The following is a 21,904-nucleotide window of genomic DNA, read 5'->3' as shown; positions in this document are numbered from 1 at the left end:
TCGGCTTCGTCCGGGATATGGCTTTTCTTGTGTACATCTTCCTCGAGAGGGGAAGAGGAGGGGGAGACGCTGATCTCTTCTCTGTGGTGACCAGCGACAGGACCCGACGGAATGGCCTGAAGTTGTGTCGGGAGGTTTAGGTTGGATAGCGGGAAAAGGTTCTTCATCCAGCGGATAAAGGCTGGATCAGGCTCCCCAGGGAAGTGGGGTCACAGCACCAAGCCTGAGAGTTCAAGAAGTGCTTGGACAATGCTCTCGGGCACATGGTCTGATTCTGAGGTATCCTGTGCAGGGCCAGGAGCTGGACTCGATGATTTTTGTGGGTCTCTTCCACCTTGGTTTATTCTGTGGTTCTGTCTCAGTGTCCCTTCCCCTGAAGTGGGGCTGCACTAGCACCACAGCAGACAACAAGAACGCATTAATGATAACCAGTACTGAGATAAGCCCGAGTCCTGTGAGGAGCAGCTGAGGGAGCTGGGGTTATTTAATCTGGAGAAAAGGAAATGCAGGGGTAACCTTATCGTTCTCTACAACCACCTGAAAGGAGGGTGCATCCAGCTGTGGGTCGGCCTCTTCACCCAGGCAATCAGTGACAGGATGAGATGACACAGTCTTAAGCTGCACCAGGGGTAGTTTAGGTTGGACATCAGGAGGAATTTCTCCACAGAAAAAGGTGATTAGACACTGGAATGGACTGCCCAGGGAGGTGATGGAGTCATTGTTGCTGGAGGTGTTTAAGGAAAGACAGGAGTGCCACAGTTTAGTTGACATGGTGGTGTTGGGTCATTGGTTAGTGTTCTCAGATGTTTTTTACAACCTAACTGACTGATTCTTCCAGTGAAGGCACTGCAGAGTCAGCATTGGCATTTGAGGTTATTACTATTATTTCACGTGTAGGAGGTTATTATTTCACATATAAACCACCAGGCATGCTGTGCACTTCTGTACATGTGTACCTAGATAAAGCTCGCTGCTCCAAAGGGGTAATGAATTCCCGTATCAGAAAGAGAGTGCAAAATTCTGGGAGACCCAGAAAACAACAAACGACGAGGGTGTTTGCATACCTGTCTAGAACAGAGATAGTCTCAATTCACAGCAGGGAGTAACTCTGCAGTTGCACACTCTAAACTTTTCGTTTCTTGTCAATTAACCTGTGAACACCCTTCTCCTTTCCCCTTTTTGCCTTCTGTGAGGAGTAGGAGTTCTGCAGCTTTTTGTTAAAAATAATTTCCTCGAAGCTCTCTGGTCTCAATAAGATGTTTAAAACCAAGATAAAGCTTAAAGGAAAAATAATTTTCTCTTGGTTTAATTTTTCTTGTTATTGCTTAACTTTTAATTTTATTAATTCTCTAGTTACCTCAGAAGTCTGCCTTGCTGTTACTGTGAGAAACCAGAATGTATAATATTAAATACAGTCAACACTATTGTTTAAATAGTATCAGTAAAGATAATGCCTTTTTTTTCCTTACTTTGCAATACTGGCACAAGAAAAACATTAAACCCTGTTTTGGAACAAATATACAGTTTTCCATTAGTATAAAAATACACCAAGCCATCACAAAACAGAGGCAGATACAAGAACAAAATAATACAATGCTTTTTCAGCCTCTATTTGCACCAGGTAAGAAAGAAAAAAATAAAAATAAAAATAATTGTACAGCTGAACAGATTATGTTGGACTGTGTTCTTTGAAAACATTTCCAGAAGCATGCACTTCGTGACTCTTACCCAGTTCAGGCTTCCCAGCTGACTTTGAGAGGTACAGCAGCACGCTGCAGCACACCATTCAACCATTTTATGTCAGTGTGCTACAGATTCGGGGTAGCACACTACTTTTCTTTTTCAGCATGCTCCTCCTGCACCCAAACAAAAAAATCCACCTCAAATCCAAGTTATTTCAACTTAATTGTAACTTTATTTCCACTAGGAATAATTCCACAGTAAGAGGTAAAAGAAGCTGTCCCAGAGATGGCCATTTACAACAGCTGAATATTCTGATTTTATTGTTTTAATACAAAGATGGTTCTGCACTTTGAAAACAAACAGGAAAAAGATGTTTCTATTTTTATTTTCAGAATTCAGAGTTTTAACTGATTAAATACACCTTCTGTAAGCAGGCATTAACACTGTTCCTATACAGAGTAAATGAACTGTAAGAACTCCATCTCTGTTCCATCTCTGTTCCATCTCTGCCTCTGATAAGAACAGATTTAGATGCATTCCAGAAATTCCTCAGAGTTTCTTTAAAACACAGTTTTAATTTGTCTGTATTTTCCTTCCTGTGTCTGTTCATAGAATAAAACTAATACATTTTGTTGTTGCTTTGTCACCTTAGTTTTACTGCATCTTGCATTCCATGGTATTAAGATGTGAAACCATCAGAATGAGGATTCTCAAATTCCATTCAGATCTCAAAAAAAATTCTAAGTTAACATTAAAAAGTTCATTTGCCATCTGGCCCCAGCATGTCTAAATTATACCAGTATTTGGCTGCAAAGCTGAAGAGCTTTAATTAGAACCACTGAATGCTACCCAGCATCGCAAGCAGGAAGCGAGTTTTAATTACACAACTTCACTTTAAAAAAATATTTTTTCCCAAGCACACTAATTTATAACCATTCAAAACTTTTTTTCACCATCCTACAAAAGTAGAAGTCATTAATATATAGACATGTACATTCAGTCCAAACCAGTACTACTTTAGTTGGAAAAAAGCTCATGTTAAAAGAGCCTGAAGGATGGTATAAGCCAGCTTTCATTTTATTCTCATACTGGTAGTATAAAAGAAGACAAAAGATACTTTTGCCACCACATCAGTGCCTCTTAGCTAGAGCCTGGTTACACCTATTGGGATATATCCCTAAATTTGCAAAACACACCTAACTTCTACTGACTTTGCTGAAGCTTCTATGTTCCCTAAATTGGCAATAATCCAGGCACTTCTCATCTCAGCACTAGATTGACAGCACTGACTTTTTGTTATTTTTTAGTCTTATTAAGAAAAAAAAAATGTGGAGACCTGTTCATAACCCTTATATGGGAAAGGGTTTTTGATTACAAAGGTTTTTGAGTCAGGCCCAGCAGCCACAGGGAATAACTTCTGAGTATTTGTTGTAGGATGAATTTGTACTGCTGGGTGCAGTAGTTCATTCTGCTGATAATTCTTTGTAAAAGAACCAACAATACAAAAAGATCAGACTGTCAATGTACAGTATTTAATAATACTGAAGAAAACAAATTATCTGTTTTAAAAAACTGTTTTAACATGGAAAGAATGAACATGAGCTTTACAACCTTTCCACAACACAGAACTCTCAGCTAAATGGAGAAATAAATAACAAGAATATCAAAACCAAGTTATTAATTTAATTAAAAAAACACTGTACGAAACTTAAACATAACAAAATAAACTCCATTGAGGTCATATGTAGTAAAACAACAAATTTACAGACAGTATATAAAACATTGCTATATTCTCTCTATTAACTACCATGTCACTGTGTGCTGCCATTGCTTGGTCCCCTCAGAGTTCCACTTTCAGTCAGGATCCTTATAACATTCGGAATATCAATTCCTTAGTTAAAGGCAAACAAACAAAACCAGAAAATAAGCAATTTTATGATAAAATTCACTTAAAAACACAAGTTATACTGAAACATTCAGATGCTGAGATGAGTTTTGGATCTTTCCTTATTAAAAGAAAAATACCTGAGAACAATCAGAATGTGTCTGAAAACTGTAAGCTTTCCTACAATGTACAGTGTTCTTTTTTAAACCTTTATGATTCTAAACACACTCTGAAAAGCTTAGAAACATACACAGGAAACTTCTGAAAAGAGAGCAGTAGCTGACTGAAGATGTGGGAAGGTTTAATAGCTAATGCTTACTAGAAAGTTATAAGCAAAAGAAAGACTACTTGTCTCTGATTCATTATTATTTCTATGTTACTGTGCAAATACAGTTCCTTCAGGGACCAGTAAATAAAATTTCCTTCACTGTTGGTATTCACAAAACTAGCCACTTATAGCACAGAGAAGGTTCTGATTTTTTCTAATAATAATGTGCTTGGTTTTAGTTTACTGTCTCTCTTACTGTAAATGTTACTATGCACAAATGAGAGAAGAATTTAAAAAAAAAAAAATCAGCAATTATTAATGCCTTTGTGGGAAGGCAGCTATTCTGAATTACCATTCCTAAACTGGATTCTGCAAAAGTTAAAGGGTGGGAAAAAATAAGTCTCTTCCGCCCTCCTTAATACCTCAAAGTTCTTCAACCCATATAAGTCCTTAATATTTCACAGAGCTAATAGATGATGTTATGTATATTTTTATGTATGTGTGTTTGTGTGTGTATACATGTATATGCAAATTACCTCTGAAAGCTGGATTTGAGGCTGCTATTTTGTGTAGGGTGGCAGTAACTTCCTCAGCATTCATACTTCTTACACTGTTCAAAAATTCAGTCGTGATGTTGTTCTCATACGCTGTTTCCAAAGAGCCAGTTGAAAAGTTTTGGGGTTCATCTTCATTGACTGATAAGAACTGCTTAGCTGATCGGCTGCTTGAGTATTCTAAAGAAGGGAAATACTGTTTTTCAGTAAAAGAGGATTCTGCAGAGCCTACATTACTTATTTCTCTAAATAGGGCTTTTCAAAATAAGCATTTCCAGTCTGGCACAGCAGCATTGCTGGTACGGTTCACATCCAACTTTGCTACGTTTTCAAACAACCAAGAGTCAGGAATGCTTTCCAGTTACAGAAAATCCTGGAGAAACAACGGTGGGGAGGTAGGTGAAAGCTATTTCCATTACACTTACAAAAATGGAATAAAAGTTTCAAATCTCATATATTCTAAGTCACCACAATTTTTGTTATTAGCATTGCAATAACCGAGGTTTTCAAAAGCTAAACTTTCTAGAAAAACTAGAAAATTGACACCACACAGAAAGAAAAAGATCACACAAAATAGCTTCACTAGTATTCTGGCTATCTTGCCTTTCCAAGCATAGGATTGTACTGCCTAGGTTTAAGAAAAATAGCCATTTGTTTGTATCGGAAGGAAATGACCTCCAAGAAATCCAGGATTCTTTGAAAAAATTTCTCAGAAGTACCAAGGCCAAGTAGCTGCAGTATTCAGATATTAGAAAATTATCTATCCTCTACCACATTAACTTTCTACTAACATCTTGATTCAACTACACCTGCAGGAAACATCTCCTCCACCAAGAAGGGGAAAAAAAAATCAGGGGGGAAAAAAAGGCCAGAGAAACTTTCAAAGTCTCCTTAGAAACAGTTGCCCTTGAACACAGGAAAGTCAGAGTTGGTACTAATTCAATTTCTCCCCAGATTCTACAGTTAAGTAGGATCAATGTTTTTTAATAGTCTTGCCTTTCTAATATCAGTAGAGGATGGGGAAAAAACCCCAAAACTATTAATTTATGCTACTTGACTCTGGCTTTATACTGCTCTTAAACTCTGCTTTTAGAAAAGCAGGAAGAAAAGGCTTACTATCATTTATGCAAGGTTCAGTGTTAAGATTAACCCACATAAAGACTGCAAAGCCAACATGACCAGTGTCAGAGTCGCTAATACCTGCTGGAGTCAGGCTGGACTGTTCTGTGGAATACTCCAGTGCTGCTTCTCCATTATATCCAGCATTTAAGTGGTCCTATGAGTTCAAAAAAAGTTTAGAATCTCATCAGGACAAACTCTTGAAACAATGAACTACTACACTTTTAATGATCACAAACCAAATAAAAGACCAGTGTTTCTGCTATCAAATCTGAAAAATCAAGTATTTCTTTGCAAATCATTGGGTTAATAACTTCTGTGTATACACTGCCCATGGTATGTCCCTACATCTGAAAAAGCTCTGTATTAGGCAATGAAGAGGTAGTCATTGAGCCTAATTCTCAACTTGTCACATCTAAAAAGGAAGCATTTTGCACTCAAAATAAAAGATTTAGTTAAAAAATTACCAGTTGAAAGACCACAGTTTAGAATACTAACAAGGCCTAATGTGGGAAAACATTTTGGTCTTCCACAACTTGTAGTTTAGAAGTTATTTCAGTTAGAACTTCATTGTTTTGTAACATGTCAGCAGCCTCAGAGAGGTACTCAAAACACCTCCATATGTACTGCCTGTGTAAAGATAAGTCAGTCACAAGTAACAGCAGAGAGGGGAAAAACTGGGTTTCTAATAGTGGAAGAAGAAGGAGGCCTCAAAAACAACAGTCCAAAGAGTATGACAGAAGTTGTATAAGAAAAAAAAATCATGTCACTGATGCGTGATTGCATGGTGAAACAGAAACAGAATACAGAACAGGAGTGTTAGGCAAGTCAGTAGAGATGACAAAAACCTTAAGTTAGAATTAAAAAGGGGCAAAAGCAGCAGAAAAACTTAGATGTAAGGAAAAGCACGGGAAAAAAGTGACAAGATGATTTTTAGTTTCTACCAACAACAAAAAAATAAACAAGCACCACTGAACAGAAATTATTAAGACTCATCAACAGAAAAGCTAAAATTTAACCCTATCATCACTACCAAAATTCATGTATTTAACAGGCAAAACTTACAATACAGTCTCCACAGCATTTTTGTTTTATTGTATCATCTAAATTAACAAAAATGCACAATCACAGGAATTTACAGGTTTGTAGAACAAAACCAAAACAAAATTCACATTACTTTGTTTGATGCAGCCTGCTGACGATATTCCACCAGAGCGTTTGTGAGAGTCTGTGTAACTTTCAGGATAAATGAAGCATCATCTTCATTCAGTATCTCAAAACTTTGCTAGGGGTAAAAAAAAAAGAAAACAACACACAATAAAACATTTTTCCTCTGAAAAACTGAAGTATCACAATTTATAAACAAACCTGCAGGAACTTTATTTTCTCTATGTCTCTACCCTTCTGTCAGACTTGGCTGAAATTACAAAGCGAATAGAGTTTTTATTTTTAATCCCATAAATGGAGGGCAGGAAGGTGGAATAAAAGAGAATCCTAAGAGAAGGAAGATGCAGCTACAGAACACAATCATTTGAAAAGGAATTACACAAAAATATGCCTGGAAGTACATAGGAGCTAATGCTTTTTCCTTAAGTATTTTGATCTCTTTCCAAGACGTCTGCATACAAATGAATGTGTACACCTTCCCTGAGGCAATATAGTCATAACCCTTTTCTCTAGAACAGAGAAAAAAGCCAGAATGCTACTGAATTTAAAAGTACATGCTGCCTTGCCTTACATTACCCTTCTTCTTCTTCCCTAAAAGCCTACAGAAAAAGCAGTCTTGAAGCTGTGAAGCTCTACTAGGGGAGCAAGTTCTAGCACCAACAGCACTCACAGAGAGGGCTACATGTGTCACCCTCTTGTCTATACCAAGAAAGTTCTGCTGAAAACACTTCTCTGGGGGCAAAGTAACAGAACTCCAGCTGTGTCCTAACAGCTCAAAGTCTTCTGGATTATAAACAAACACCTTTAAACACTCCAGACAATGGAAAAGAAGTAATAAAAACCTAGCATTAAGTTCATATAAGACTGCGTAATAGGGATATATTACAATTTTAACATGAATAGTATTTATCTCTCCTGGTTTGCACAAGTTATATTTAATGAAGATCTTGCCAAAAGCTATCTGGAAAAAGAAGATTAAACTGTGGCAAGGATAATTTTGCTATGAGGTAATAAAAGAAATATAGTATGGATAATTATTGGACAGCTTTACACAATATGAACAGCAAGTCCAAAAAAGATACCTGTAAAATTACTTTCCTCTACATCAGAAACCTTTGAATCCAACAACAACAGAAACACTTAGTGCAGCTTTTGAAAAAATGACTGTAGATGCAAAAATGAACGATTTTCACACTTTCCAAAACAGAACATTGTTCTAATCAATTCCCAACAGTCCTCTTTTCTTCTCAGAGGACAATCATACTAAGCAAGAAGATCCCTCAAAACATTCAAGTTTTATTAACAAGGTGCAACCTCTACACCTAATAATTCCATATAAAAAAAGAGGAAAAAAACATTTTATGATGGTCAATAGTGCCTAAATTACCACGCAGTAGATCAGTCGAGCAACTATCAGTAAAAGATTTTCATAGAGTTTGTCACTGGTGCTTTTATGAAAATCACCATTTCTGTGTGCAAGACCACGACTGTTGTTGATACGTCTAACAACTGGCAACTGACAGTTTTCCACTCTTATTGTTCCTATCACTGGTGTGCATGTGTACATAATACATGTTTTCAACAACTGAACAGAACTGTAATGTTCTGACACTTATTTAAGAGAGGGAATAGACAGGTTTTGCAGTTATGGCACTTTGGGCCGGGGCAGGGGGGGAACCCTGTTTTAAAAACACTACTTGCATTTTTTTTCTTAAAAATCCCATCTTTCCTTTCTACATATCTCTGATATTTGTCTTCATTCTGCTTCCTTCCATTACTGAATTCCATCTTTCCAAATTCCTCATCTGAAAATCACAGACCACTTGCAGAAACAAAGGAGAAAAGATGTTTAAAAAGGTCATATTAGCTAAGCATGTAGTTAAGGAGTGAAGATAAGATATAGTTGAAAAAAAAGGATTTTCAATACAAGGCATTCCTCTGATAGTAAACCAACACTGGCAAAAACATGTCTAGAAACTTGAGAAACAATAGATACATTATAAATTCAGTGACATTAATTTTATTCTGAATCCTGCTTTCTGGCAAAATGGTAATCTGTTAGATTACCAGACTGCCAACATTCTGCCTTTCATTACTTGCTACATATTAGACTTAGCAAACCAGTGATTTCTTTTTCTATTTTTTTTTCCAAAAATTACCTTGCAAGGTAAGATTTAACACTCACCAAATAACCCAACAGCTCTTCTTGACTAGTGAATTCTTCAGGATTTGCTGTAAATTCTTGCTGTTTAACATAAAAAAAGAGGTCCTGAGATCTATTCTATTCAGTAAATACAAATAAACAGTAGTAATTATTGTTAGTCTAATATTCAAATTGTTTGTGCTGTTATGAAATGTGTACATAGGTTTTCATAACAAAGTAGGAAAAAACTTTGTTGTCAATAGTTTTGCCTTAGTCACTTGTAGCTAATTTATTGTCAATAATATTAATTTGAATAAGCAAACACGACTGCCAATCATATATTAATTATTTCCCCAACTATTTGGAAACTGGAGTAACCCATTAACAGAAAAATATTCACCTCAGCTTCCTTGTTTTCTTCCTCTGATTGTTTATTGGTCTCACACCTTAAAATAGAATAAATAAAACATTCAGTTGGCTGATCCAGCAAAAATGTGTAGCCAGCCAATAACTGGTAATTTCAGAGTGTGTCAGAAGTTCTGACACACTCTGAAAGAAAGGTCACATATTATTTCCTCAGAGAAATCTCAGTCATTCCAGATCATCAGAAAAATTATTTATGGGGTTTGTTTTTTTCTTAGTGTGATTATCTAGAACATAAGTTCTAAAACCCAGAGTTAATAAAAAAGCTTGATATTGGTAGTAATAGCTGTAAGGTTTTTGTATGCATTGCAGTAAGACAAGGCTCCTAATTACAGTAGGATTTTTATCAGCACTTCACAAACTTGCTTTTGAAAAAATTCAACTATTAAAAATCAGTGTTTTACAATGCAGCCACACAAATACTGGTATACAAAGATTCACATGGCTAAACATTCCTATGCCATATTTGTGCTGTTCTGCCATTACAACTACTATTGATACATTCTCTCCCTTTGCAAGCCCAGGAACCAGGGATGAGAGCGGCTGGGTGTTTCTTAAATTAACAAAACCATACGACTGCCAAGCCTAAGCCCTCCCCTGCCTTGAAATGTTTCTTAGTTTAGTAAAAGTTTAGTAAAAGCAGATGATGATAAAATAATTTAAACCTTCAGATGACTGTTTGTTCAGAAACTTAACTACGAAGAAATAAGGAATCACAGAAATTCTCAGATAGATATTACAGAATCTTTAAGAGGAAACATCATTTGGCTGCTTGCTGCCAATTAGCATCTGATATTAATTCTTTTAAGAAACTATATATCGAGTTCATATCTCTCAGTAGTCTCACAAAAATAAATAGTAAAGTAACAAGCTGAAGTCCTAATTTAGTAACTAACTTCCAAGTCAGTCTCTCACCGAAACACCTGGCTGCTCATAATCACCCAGGACCTATCTGAATCAGATTAAAAGAATAACATTAAATGATTTTCCAAAGGAAGCTGTTCTTAATATTTAAAAGAACAAGACTGCACAATGAGGATCAGTACCAGGTAGAAATAGACCTCAGCATCTCCAGATGTGGATAGCTGAGCTTTCATTCATTTCCTATTCTTCGTGTTTTCACAAACTAGTTCTGATTCAGAACTGTTGGTTATTTGAAAGCCAATAAATAAACACAAAGATTCATAAACCTGGACTTGAATTTGGTTTCAACTGATTGTTTTCCATAATGGTTGCTCCACAGAGAGGCAGGTCCTACAAAAATGTCAGGAACATGAAAATTTCTCCTTTACAAGCAGAAGGTGTTAGCCCTCCATGTCTGGGAGAGAGATTACTGGTTTGAACTCAAAACACATTCCAAGGGAATGTCATTAAGAGCAAAACCAAGTAACTAAATTGTTGGAACAAAACTCCTACGTTTGGGCTGATGCATGTATATCCCTTACTGAATGCCTTCCTGTGGTTCCTGGTGCTGCACAAAGATGACCCATGTTGGAGATGTTCTCCTCACACAAAGGCTGACAGCTCAAATTGAACTCACAGCGCTGTTACTAATAAGATGCTCACAAGCAGCCAAGCACGGTTTCAGCATTTTAGAACACAATTATTCTTTTAGGACACTTACTGTTCCTCCACAAAATCATTTGTAAAGAAGAAACCCCAATTGTTACAGCTGTTACTGATTGTCTTTCCCTTCCAAAATCAGTCCATCTACTACCCTAATTATCTGATATGAAGCTGTAACAGAGGCAGTTTTAAACCATGAGGAAATGTTCTTTCTGAACATTTTCAGCAGCACATGACAACTATACCTTAAGGATAATAGATAAATACGAAAGCCAATTGCATCCCGAGCAAAGTCTGAGATCACTTTACATACACCAGGTTTTCTGTTGATGACAGAAGTTTACAGCTGAGCACAATTTCAGAAGACATGGATTTTACTATGCAAATCCAATACAGACAATTGTCATGTACAACATTTTCCTTTAAGTTAATTTAAGTGGGTTTGAAGGTGGTGGTTTTTTGTTTCTTTTACCTTTCTGAATTGTTGCCTTTGCTGCTTTCAATAGCATTATTAGGTTCAACATTTTCATCTGGTTTTGTCTGTTCTTTCTGCCTTTCTTCATTCTCCTCTTGAACATTATTTTCATCTAAAACAATAAAAAAGTATACTAAGTAATGTTTTTCCAATGTTTTAATTTAAAAAATATTCTAAACAAAGAATACTTCTAAAGACAACATCAATAAAACCTAAGGGTGGAAGTAAGGTATCTTGTGAAGAAATAAAATAAAAACAGAACCTAAAAAAATCAGTAGAAGTAGAATGTTTTCTTTACAAACACTGGGATTATTCTTGCCTTTGCCACGGACCCCAAGGCCATCCACACAACTGTGCAAATTCACCTCTGTTACTCAGCTGTGGAAGCTCTATGTGGAACAGGCACATACAGAGTAAGTAACTCATGCACTGGTGAAAGTTAAAAAAAAAAAACATTAAAAGCAACCATTTTCCCTCTTACCTTCAGTAGGGTCTGTCAGTTCCCCATCTTTATTTTTATTATCTGTTTTTTCTGCATTACTAAGGGGCATATCCACATGCTGAACTTTAGCTTTTGAAGGGCTGTCATCTGCATTGAAAACTAAACAAACACGCTTGAAATGTAGCACAAGAGACATTACCTTAATAGAGGATGGTTCTACTACTGCACTTTGATTTCACCTAGCTCTGTTTCTGTGCAATAGTACTTACAAACACCAAGAATAATCTTATAAGCATTATTATGTGACAGCATATTAAATACTAACTACAAATCAGCAACAAAATTTAAGATATTTTATGCCCTGGTTATAATTACATGCATTTCTTAAAATATGTAAATATTATAAATGTAGTAGAATGCCACAAAGTCACATGCAAAATTAGACACATTAACCAAGAGGTTACAATCAAGGAATCTAATTTGAATAGGACTCAATTTATTTCAAACCACTTTCCTAGATTCAAAATGGCTATTTTTCCTCTTTGGAGTACGACGCTGCTAATCAAGATGATCTTCTTACTTCTACTGAGCTATTTTAAGGTACCATTCACATACTGATATACATTAAAATTAAGTACTTTAGTTTCAAATCCAATCTTTATTTTTCATGCAATGAGAATGAAGGTCTCATAGCAAGTTTTAGCCATTTCCTCAAGTGGCATGCAGTCATACTGTCTGTCCACCTGGACAACATTGTACTACAATGACTTTTAAAACATTAAACTGAGTGGGGAGGTCTCACTGATACCACATTCCTATAATTTTGTGAGTATCAATGCCTAGTAAAACAGAAAATTTTCTTCCAGAGATAAGAGGTATGGCTGTGCTTTAAAAATTCTGCATGGCTTTCTGAACTGGAGATTAAATACAAGCATAGAGCCCCAACCTGCTCCTTTTGTCCAGTTCACCAAAATGCTGGTATCTGGCACTGCAGAGACTACCCTGGTCTGATTTGGATCAAAGGAGGACCAAATTAGAAATGGACAATTTACACCTCACTGAGCACACTTACATTCTTGCCATTTCCTCCTCATTGTTGGAACACCTGTAACAACCTAAAAATAAAACCCATTTATGTTAGTTATTTTGTGGATAAAATCATTCCACAGATATTTCATCAGCATTAATTTTTTTTTTAAGAATATACGACCAGTAGTGTAAAACACATGTGTGTATATCCCTTAATGGACATTCAAAAAGTCAATAAATTAGTTACCTGGACACTTATTTACCACAAATAAATTTCTTCTAGAGCTTAAAAAAAAAGAAAATTAAACAGCTGGTTTCAAAAGATAGAGCAGTAAAATTAAACCAGGTTACACATGCTTTGTTTAAAAATTCCTTAAATAGAGAATGGATTTGCTATGGATGTAATAAACTACCTAGAAAAACAAAAAGGTCTACAAAATACAGATGGAAGTAAATATTTCCATATGCATGGATATAAATCTCAAGTAAAATAAACCATCTCAAGTCAAGAAGAAATTTAAGCAGGTCAAGTGAAAAAGTTGCTGCCAACAGTCAGCTGCTTCTCTTTTTAAACAGAGGTTAAAAATGAAGGATATGCAGACAGAATGGATTTGACAGTCTGAAATCTCTCCCTTCTGGAGCAGGGAGCTCTAGAGAGAGCAGTTCTCCCTTGACCTGATCTTCCGATATTCCCATAACTGTTTTTTATCAGAAAAAGGTAGGATTAGAGCAGGCTCTTATCCTTGAGCCTAAGTGTGATGGTATCACACAGAAAGAAACACAGGTCTTTTTCCAGATGGGCAGGACATCACCAGCTTTAACAGAGGAACCTTGGGAACTCCACTTTAAAAGGAGACATCTGTGCACATTAAGTAGCATTAGCAAGGGATCTTGTCAAGAAACGCTGCTTAACAAGCAGGATGCTGACAGAAATCGAAGTTGATGGGGAAAACAAATTTAATGTGTACCACGAAGAATAGTGAGCACCTCAAGAAGGTGTCATGAACCAGCATGGAAAGGTACACCTCAAGAAGAAACTTCACCAATATCCCGTCCACATAAAGGTATTATAAATACCACTGCAGTGCAAGTATCAGAGCAATATGAAGATATCTCCACATGAATGTATTTCTAAAGGTGCAGCTTCCTAAGAATTTAAGCTTGTGGTGCTTCTGCAATCACATGTACTGCTGATAATCTCATGTCAATCTGCAGATTCCCACACTTCCATCTGTACTGTCAGAAATTTTACCTGGCTCCCCTGAGAATTGCCATGAGCTGCTAACGAAGCAGAAACTATTCAGGAAAGTTATAAAGGCAGTTTCCTAGCATCAATGAAACAACTTATTTTACAGACACGCAGAGCTGAGAATTGGTTAAATATTAGTATATCTATTTTGCATTATTTGTGCACTCAGGGAAATTTTGTCCAGAATAATCCTGGAAGAATTACTAAAATGACAAAAAGCACCTGTAATAAAGGTTAAAAAAAGCAAGATTTTCCTACCATCCAAAGCAAATCTGCCCACTGTAATGGAAATTACATTCTTTGTTTCTTTATTAAATATAAAGCTCCTGGAATTCTTAAGAGAAATGTACCTGTATTTGTTTTCTTCCTTCTTTCTTCTCAATTGTTAATCCAACTTGCCTAACTCTTCTGTTCAGTTCAGAGCCTTTACCCTTAACTTCATCAGATTGTGCTATCTCTGGATAATGTTGTCTCTAGAAAATAAATGCAAGTCCTTAAGTCACAAAACTCCAGCACAGTTAATAATCATGGGAGATAAATCAACTTATACATATACATTAACAGAACTTACTAAAATGGTTATGCATAGAATCACAGAATAATTTAGGAAACTAAAGCCAAATCTTCAGCTCAGAACAGGGCTGACTCTGAATGCTGAATTGGTTGCATAGGGCTTTGCCCGCTTGGGTCTAAAAACCTCTGGGAAGAGAGATTTCCCCCTCTCTCTGAACAACCTGTTCCAATGCTTGACCACCCTCACAGCAAAAAACTTCATGTCAAGTAGGAAAATCCTGTTTGAATTTATGTTCCTGCCAAGCAGCTCCAAAAAGGGTCTGGTTCTCCCTTCTCAATAACATCCTCTGAGGTACTGGAGGGTTACTGTTAGATCCCTCTGACACTTTTTCTTCTCCAGCCAGAAGAAACCCAATTACCTTAACTTCTCTTCATGGTACAAATGTGCTTCAGCCCCCTGACTATCTTGGCAGCTCTCCTCTGGACTAGCTCAATTTCATAAATAGCTTCCTTTCTGCAGTACACTGAACACAATACTCTGGATATGGCCTAGCAAGGATCAAGAACAGGGGAATAATCACTTCCTTTGATCTACTGGCTGTCCCCTTGTTAGTATAGCTCAGCTTGCTGTTAGCCTTCACTGACACCAAGGTACACTGCTTATCTTGAGCTTGTTATCCACCAGGACCCCCAGGCTCCTTTTTTAGCAGAGCAAATTCCAGGCATTTAGTCTCCTGCCTTTTCCACTACCTAGGGTTAATCCAGCTCAGGTGCACGACTTAAAATTAATCCTTCATGAATTATTATATTTTTATAGTATTTAGGAATTTAACAGAGATGCAGTTAACAAGTGTAAGATTCAGAACTGCAGGAAACAGTTCCAAGTAAGCAAGAAATATAATAGGTGAGAACACCAAAACTCAGCATGTACGTCTGAATCAATGGCCAGAAACAGCATGGTGTTTATGAAAGACATCACTGCAGATTCACAGCAGCACACCCAACATTAGGCGTAAAACTGCCCCAAAATACTATGTGAACTCAGCTGTCTATGACTTCAGGATATGTGGAATATAATACCAATTTTGAGACTTTTATGGGAAGTATCAAAATACTTTTCAGAATATTGCTTTCTCAGTTTTGTTAAAGCCCCCCTTAAGCCAGTATACTCAAGCAAACATTCAAAGAGTGGACAGCCTAATTTCCCTAAACATATTGAAAATAATAATGTATTTGAATGTTTGTGAGCTGTCATGAACCTCAAGAGCTTTGCCAATTGTCATAAAACAGGCCACAGAACTCACAGGGCTTGCCTAGCCTCAAAACAGAATACGAGTTGGGTTTTTTCCCCCTGATTCCAAGTCACAGTATCTAATAATTTGATTAGTATGTATCATGTTAATTTATAATTATGCTCCTTTTAAAGCATCTGAAAGATGGAATAGTTTCTTCATTGATCCCATTCTTTTACGTAATACAAAAATCAGTCAAAAATCTACTTCTAGCCCATTTTAGCTATAGATTTCATTACTGGTTGACCAAAACAGAATAAACTAAACACTCAGTGTCAAGCAATGGAGAGACATACACATTATTGATGAGAAGAATTTTAAGTATATTCATCACAGTTGCATAATTGCAATATAAAGATTTTCACAAAAGCTTATGTAAAACCTTCACTTTAATTTTTTAAAAATCAAAATATGACTAAAAAATTCTCTCCTTAAATCATTACATTGAAACAAACAAACAAACAAACAAAAATAACTTACCAAGTATGCCAGTCTGTGCTTGGAGCCACAAACATGCATGAACATGTTACTCAGTCCTGTTTTACAGTAGCACAGTTGACATTCATAGAGAAAAGGAACATTGTCTTTTGTTCGGTATTCTATTATGTAATTAAGTCCTGTATTGAAAAAAAAAACCCAAACAACTTAGGAAATTTCGTGTTTGCTGGAACAAATCATCAGCGCTGGTTGCAAAAGCACTGATTTTAAAGCACTAACATATAAGGAAAAGATTACTACTGCATGTCAAATACATCAGTGAAGACTTCTAGAACCATCAGGTATTTTATCTTTTGGTATTCAAAAAGTCTAGCCACCCAAAGGTACAAAACTGATTTTTTAGGATGCCTTATTTTTACCACATAGGACTCACCAATTTCTTAATAAATAATCTAAAAAAATAATAGCGACAATTATTTTTTAACTATTTAGAAGGGAATGTATTTTAATATATGGCCCTAATTGTTTCTTCTGTCAACTCCTATCTGCTTTCCCTCCACTGAATGGGTAGTTAAATTGCAAAGAGCCACACTGATCTTTTAAGTTAAAGTTCATTTATGTCATATCACTTTAGATTGTTTCTAGAGAATATTGTCAACATGAGATATCTAATCAAGTATGTTCCAGGCCAAATCCAATGGTTTTGTCACTAAGATCCATCACTTCCATACCATACTATTGGGTACTCAGTGTAACCACAAGAAGATTTTATTACACACTGCCTAATTTTACATTTTAAAAACTAATCTATACTCTTTAAAGGTAAGCATCACAAAACCAATTACAGTCTTAAAAGCCCTTACCAAGTGCAGGTTCTGAATCTTTACATGTATTAAGCTGTTCTTCCAACGTCTGTCCATGATATGACGTGTCCTTCTCTGGCTCAAGTGGCACTGTAAGAAATTCACATACATGTGAATCCCTGCTCATACATGGTCCCATATGACAAATTACATCAGTTATTATAAAACATTATCCCCCCAATCTTATTTTCACTCTCTTTAAAGCATTTGGTTTGCAAAAATTAAGTATTATTACAAAATATTACTGCAGATTGAAAGTACAATGAACAGAAATGAATTCCCAATGACCTGCTAAGATCTAGATATCACCTGTAATATTGTACCTCAACATTTTTAATTTCTTCCACTTTTTTTTCGGGGAGGTGTGAGGGGAGGCATTAAATATTCTTACCAAAATCAGGAAGTTTCCCAGGTGTTTTCACTTTCTTCCCTAAGCAACTTCCTGTTTTAACTAAAACAAAAAAAATAACAGCAACAACAACAACAATAACAACAACAACAACATAAAAAACCAAGGAAGAAAACAAAAGAAAACAATCCGACAGAAGTGGAAATAAAATTGTTAGTACAACTTAAAGAACAATTTGGTAAAATAACTGACTACTTTGAAAAAAACTCTTTGAGCTTTTGTGGACATGAGAAAACTAAGCTATGTTTAGTTTTGAATGTGCTAAGAGATTCTTCTCATGGATTCACAGACCATTCTGAGTTGGAAGGGACCCACAAGGATCATCGAGACCCACACCAGTCCCTGCTCATACATGGTCCCACATGACAAATTAAGTCAGTTATTATAAAACACTATCCCCCCAACCCTATTTCCACTCTCTTTAAAGCATTTGGTTTGCAAAAATTAAGTATTATTACAAAATATTACTGCAGATTGAAAGTACAATGAACAGAAATGAATTCCCAATGACCTGCTAAGATCAATATTACAGGTGATCTAATTATCACCTGTAATATTGTACCTCAACACTTTTTATTTCTTCTACTTTTTTTGGGGGGGGGGGAGGTGTGAGGGGAGGTATTAAACATTCTTACCAAAATCAGGAAGCTTCCCAGGTGTTTTCACTTTCTTCCCTAAGCCACTTTCTGTTTTAACTAAAAAAAAAAGCAAAGAAGAAAACAAAAGAAAACAAAGAATCCGACAGAAGTGGAAATAAAATTGTTAGTACAACTTAAAGAACAATTTGGTAAAATAACTGACTACTTTGAAAAAAACTCTTTGAGCTTTTGTTGACATGAGAAAACTAAGCTATGTTTAGTTTTGAATGTGCTAAGAGATTCTTCTCACAGATTCAGAGACCATTCTGAGTTGGAAGGGACCCCCAAGGATCATCGAGTCCTGTACAAGGACTGAACCCATGACCCTGGTGTCACTAGCACCATGCTCCAAAAGATTGACAAAAAACACTCACACCAAACAACAACAAAGTTATTTTATGTCAGGTAATTCAATGAAGCAGGCAGAGAAGAAGATCAATCAACCTCAATGTCTCTAAATATTTCAGGGCATCCAGGAATTTCAGGGTGTTTATTTCAGCAGCATACAGCTGCTAAATATTTCACCAGTTACATTTCCTTTACAATCCAAACAAAAATTCCCAGATCACGAAGGTCCAATGACTATGTCTAACTTGAACAACAACTTTCAAACTGAATAAGAGCAGTGCACTGTAGAAACCTGTAAATACATTCTGGAGCATCATGAAACCAAAGTAGGAAAAAAATGGTGAACATAGTTAGACCTTCACTCCTTCTGGAACTAGAGCAGTTCATCAAGACTCAGGGTAGGTTTAATGATTTATTAAACCTATTAAAAGTATTAAAAGTATCTTAATTAACTGAAGCAAATTAAGCCCTTTTCAAAAACAAATATAAAGTATATACAGTATTTCTACATGCTTTAAGAAGCATAGCTTTTTTAAAGTATATTTTAAATTTTGAAGGTCTCTAACATCTTGAATTCTTTAGGGTTTCTCAATATTTTAATGTAGATGATTTTTAGTATTCTAGCTAGTGCTTGTTAATCAACTTTGCATACCTCTCGCTCACATTACTGATTGACTAGGTAGTTATATAATTAAAAAACACAAGACAAGTCTTAAAACACAAGTCTTGAGAGAGTTGTGAAAAGGTTCGCTTTTTGTAAAATTTAAAAAAAGTTTAATAAAAGGGACAATTAGGAGACAACAGCAAAAAGGGTATTACGGCCAGGTGCTTTGGCAGGGAGCCCAAAGCACACCTCTACATCCAAAAGATCATCTTTAAAAGTACATCTCTTATTGCATATTCATCACAATAATGCACGATTCATAAATTCTTTGGAGTTTCTGTGCATCATCCCATCAGCCTTATCTTCTTCCTCGGCTCCATTCCGTCTCTGCTCCCTCCCTAAAGTCTTCTCTTTGGTTTCTAGTTTTCTTCTTCTCTGATAAGATACTCCAGGAATGTGAAGACTTTTTCTGCCTATCTTTACTAAATTGACTACATAGACATCCTACATCATGTATTACATTACAGAACCTAGGTAAAGTTTTTTCTAACATTATGTAACATGCGAAAAGCCAACACCACAATATATTCATAACAAAGTCTTCTTCTCATTTGTTTCATAAATAACTACATTGGGGTGGGGAGAAAGAAGCAGGTATAGAACATAGCAGGAAGCAAAAAATCTTGCACTTACCCATGCCATGAGCTTTCAAGGCTTCCTCAATCTAAGTTACCAAGTCATCAAACAACAAAGAAGAAAGACACTTAAGAGTCAAAAATCAACAATGCAAAGCTTACATTATATATAAAATAAGTTAGATTAATGCCAACAGCATAGACTATCTGAGGTGAACAATTACATGAAAATTAAAACAGAAAAACATCCTTCTTTTCCCTGGAGATTGTCTATGATTTAAGTAATTCCATTCTGCCTGTATTAACAGCCATGTATTCTCATGTATTTTCTTTACAGACATACAGTTGTAACATCTTCTGACAGGACTAATGTACAAAACCAAGTTCTACTTCATCGTGGTAAACAGGACAGTAAATCAGCAAAACTAGTTAAATATCTGAAATTATATGTTTCAACACCACATTAAAAACTACATTCCAAACCCCATACTCTATTGCTAAATAAACTGGTAAAATCCGACAAAAGGTGCATTCAAAAACTGATCTTACCGTCTTGTGTTTTGCTCCAAGGAAGTGAGTCTGCAAGTTTAGTGCAGAAGAACACCAGATTTTGCAAATCTAGATTAAAGAGAAGTATTTCTAGCATTGCACACAGACCAAGAGAAATAAAATACCACTGATATCAAAGAAGATCTACTATTGAACTGTTGGTATAGGTAAGTTCTACAAAAGTACTACTACTTCAAAGACAAACTGGAGCAGCCTCCTAAAACTGAATTTTATAAGGCCCCAAGACCACCAAAACACAGTGGAATGAACCGGAATCTCCCCATCACGTAAGAAATTCTGGTATCTCCAGAACTCTGCAGCCATCTCATCACACTTTTTGTGTGGGCGCGTGTGGATAAGTGAAGACAGATCCAAGATCTTCCTCACACACTCTCAACCAAGCATGAGCCAGAGGCACAGCACAATAGTGACAAGCCAGGACACCTGCCTAAGGTGAGCCAGTTCTCCTCAGTGCTGCATCCACACTAACACAATTACTCTGAGCAGTTTGGGACCTGCCTCTCTCACTTCGGAAAACTTCCCTATGACAGCTGCTCTGTGCCCAGGCCAGTTCAGAATGGAAGCAGACTAGGTTTAAATTCACATGCATGAACAGCAGCAGCCTAAATAGTTCCTTCTCCTCTAAAAATCCCAATATGCTTTAAAAAAAAAAGCAATAAACCTGACAACCAGAGCAATTGGGATTTTTTTTTTCTGAACAGGAGCTGCATTTAATCATCCCCTTTTAAAAAGAATGCCTTTATTTAGAAACATAATATTATTAATTTTAATAAGTCGATTCGTAACACACATCCAAGTCAAGCATGACAAAGACAGCAAAGTAAGTTCAGCTCCAGTGCTATTTATCAATCTTGCTCAAGAGAAAAAAGAACACTTGGTTTAGGACAACTTTGTTCCATCAAAATCACTTTGTATTAGTTACAGTTTTCAGTAAGTAATACTTACATTGCAGTAAAAGGGGTTTACTTGCTTCTTTATTTCATTTTCAGGGTCCATATTCAGTCTTTAGATGATAAAAATACTCTAGGAAAATTGCAGAAAGATTGCAAACTGTTGTTTTAGCTTCACAAAATTATTTACATTTTTGTTCCGCCTATATGAGGGTTAGGCACATTCCAGCTTTAATTTGTGCCTCGTCTTGAGTTATATTCAACCTTTAAATCTCCAGGCTAATGATCCTATTTTCAACTCGGGAGCAGAACTACAGCATGGAAAGAAACAATTGTTCTCCGAGACCTTCCCTCGGGAAACATTAACGTCACTAGAAGATTACGCACACCCTGAAACAAAAACTAATCCGGACCATTTCAAGCTTCCCCCTCCTTTCCTGGGATAGGACTGCGCGCAGGGGCTGGGACAGACGACACACACATTGGGAACAGCCAGCACGCAGCGCCCGAGGCGTGCCTTGGGAACAGGAGGCGTACGGCGGGGTTTGGGAAGAGGACACGCTCCCACCCGGACCGCGGGGGCGAAGGAAGGCGGGAGGAAGGGAGGGAAAGGAAAGGAAGCAGGGAGGGCCCGAAGCTCCAACCCCACGCCAAGAGCGGCGCCATGCGGGAGAGCGCCCTTCCCGGCACTTTCAGCCCCG

The 21,904-nt window shown here is 36.6% G+C and overlaps 1 protein-coding gene across 3 annotated transcripts; it reads right to left on the bottom strand.

Moving 5' to 3' along the window:
- Nucleotides 1-1,427: 1,427 nt before the first annotated feature.
- Nucleotides 1,428-21,898, bottom strand: LOC103623600. Of its 3 annotated transcripts, none has more exons than XM_017746173.1 (17): nucleotides 21,259-21,898; nucleotides 20,293-20,361; nucleotides 19,802-19,832; nucleotides 18,154-18,213; nucleotides 17,501-17,560; nucleotides 17,110-17,199; nucleotides 16,289-16,425; nucleotides 14,354-14,476; nucleotides 12,798-12,840; nucleotides 11,765-11,884; nucleotides 11,281-11,395; nucleotides 9,220-9,265; nucleotides 8,862-8,921; nucleotides 6,687-6,794; nucleotides 5,591-5,666; nucleotides 4,373-4,570; nucleotides 1,428-1,856 (listed from the first exon to the last, which is right to left on the bottom strand). In XM_017746173.1, the coding sequence occupies exons 1-17, from the start codon at nucleotides 21,307-21,309 to the stop codon at nucleotides 1,843-1,845; spliced, it is 1,401 nt and encodes a 466-aa protein (XP_017601662.1). In that variant the 5' UTR covers nucleotides 21,310-21,898; the 3' UTR covers nucleotides 1,428-1,842. The 3 variants fall into 3 exon arrangements, with proteins under 3 accessions (XP_017601662.1, XP_017601660.1, XP_017601661.1); XM_017746171.1 differs by lacking the exon at nucleotides 1,428-1,856 and adding an exon at nucleotides 1,893-3,574; XM_017746172.1 differs by lacking the exons at nucleotides 1,428-1,856; nucleotides 18,154-18,213 and adding an exon at nucleotides 1,893-3,574.
- Nucleotides 21,899-21,904: the final 6 nt, after the last annotated feature.

The sequence above is a fragment of the Corvus brachyrhynchos genome, unplaced genomic scaffold, assembly GCF_000691975.1.
Source record: "Corvus brachyrhynchos isolate BGI_N302 unplaced genomic scaffold, ASM69197v1 scaffold409, whole genome shotgun sequence".
Lineage (NCBI taxonomy): Eukaryota > Metazoa > Chordata > Aves > Passeriformes > Corvidae > Corvus > Corvus brachyrhynchos.
The sequence above is the reverse complement of the archived record's forward strand: the minus strand, read 5'-3'. Positions and strand labels throughout refer to the sequence as shown.

Bases quoted from the DNA above. Each gene is read 5' to 3' on its own strand.
- LOC103623600 (XM_017746171.1), bottom strand. From the start codon at position 21,309: ATGGACCCTGAAAATGAAATAAAGAAGCAAGTAAACCCCTTTTACTGC. The intron at 17,561-18,153 runs GTAAGAATGTTT...TTTTTGTTTTAG, and splicing joins TGGGAAGCTTCCTGATTTTG to TTAAAACAGGAAGTTGCTTA. The intron at 16,426-17,109 runs GTAAGGGCTTTT...TTTTCAATACAG, and splicing joins AGATTCAGAACCTGCACTTG to GACTTAATTACATAATAGAA.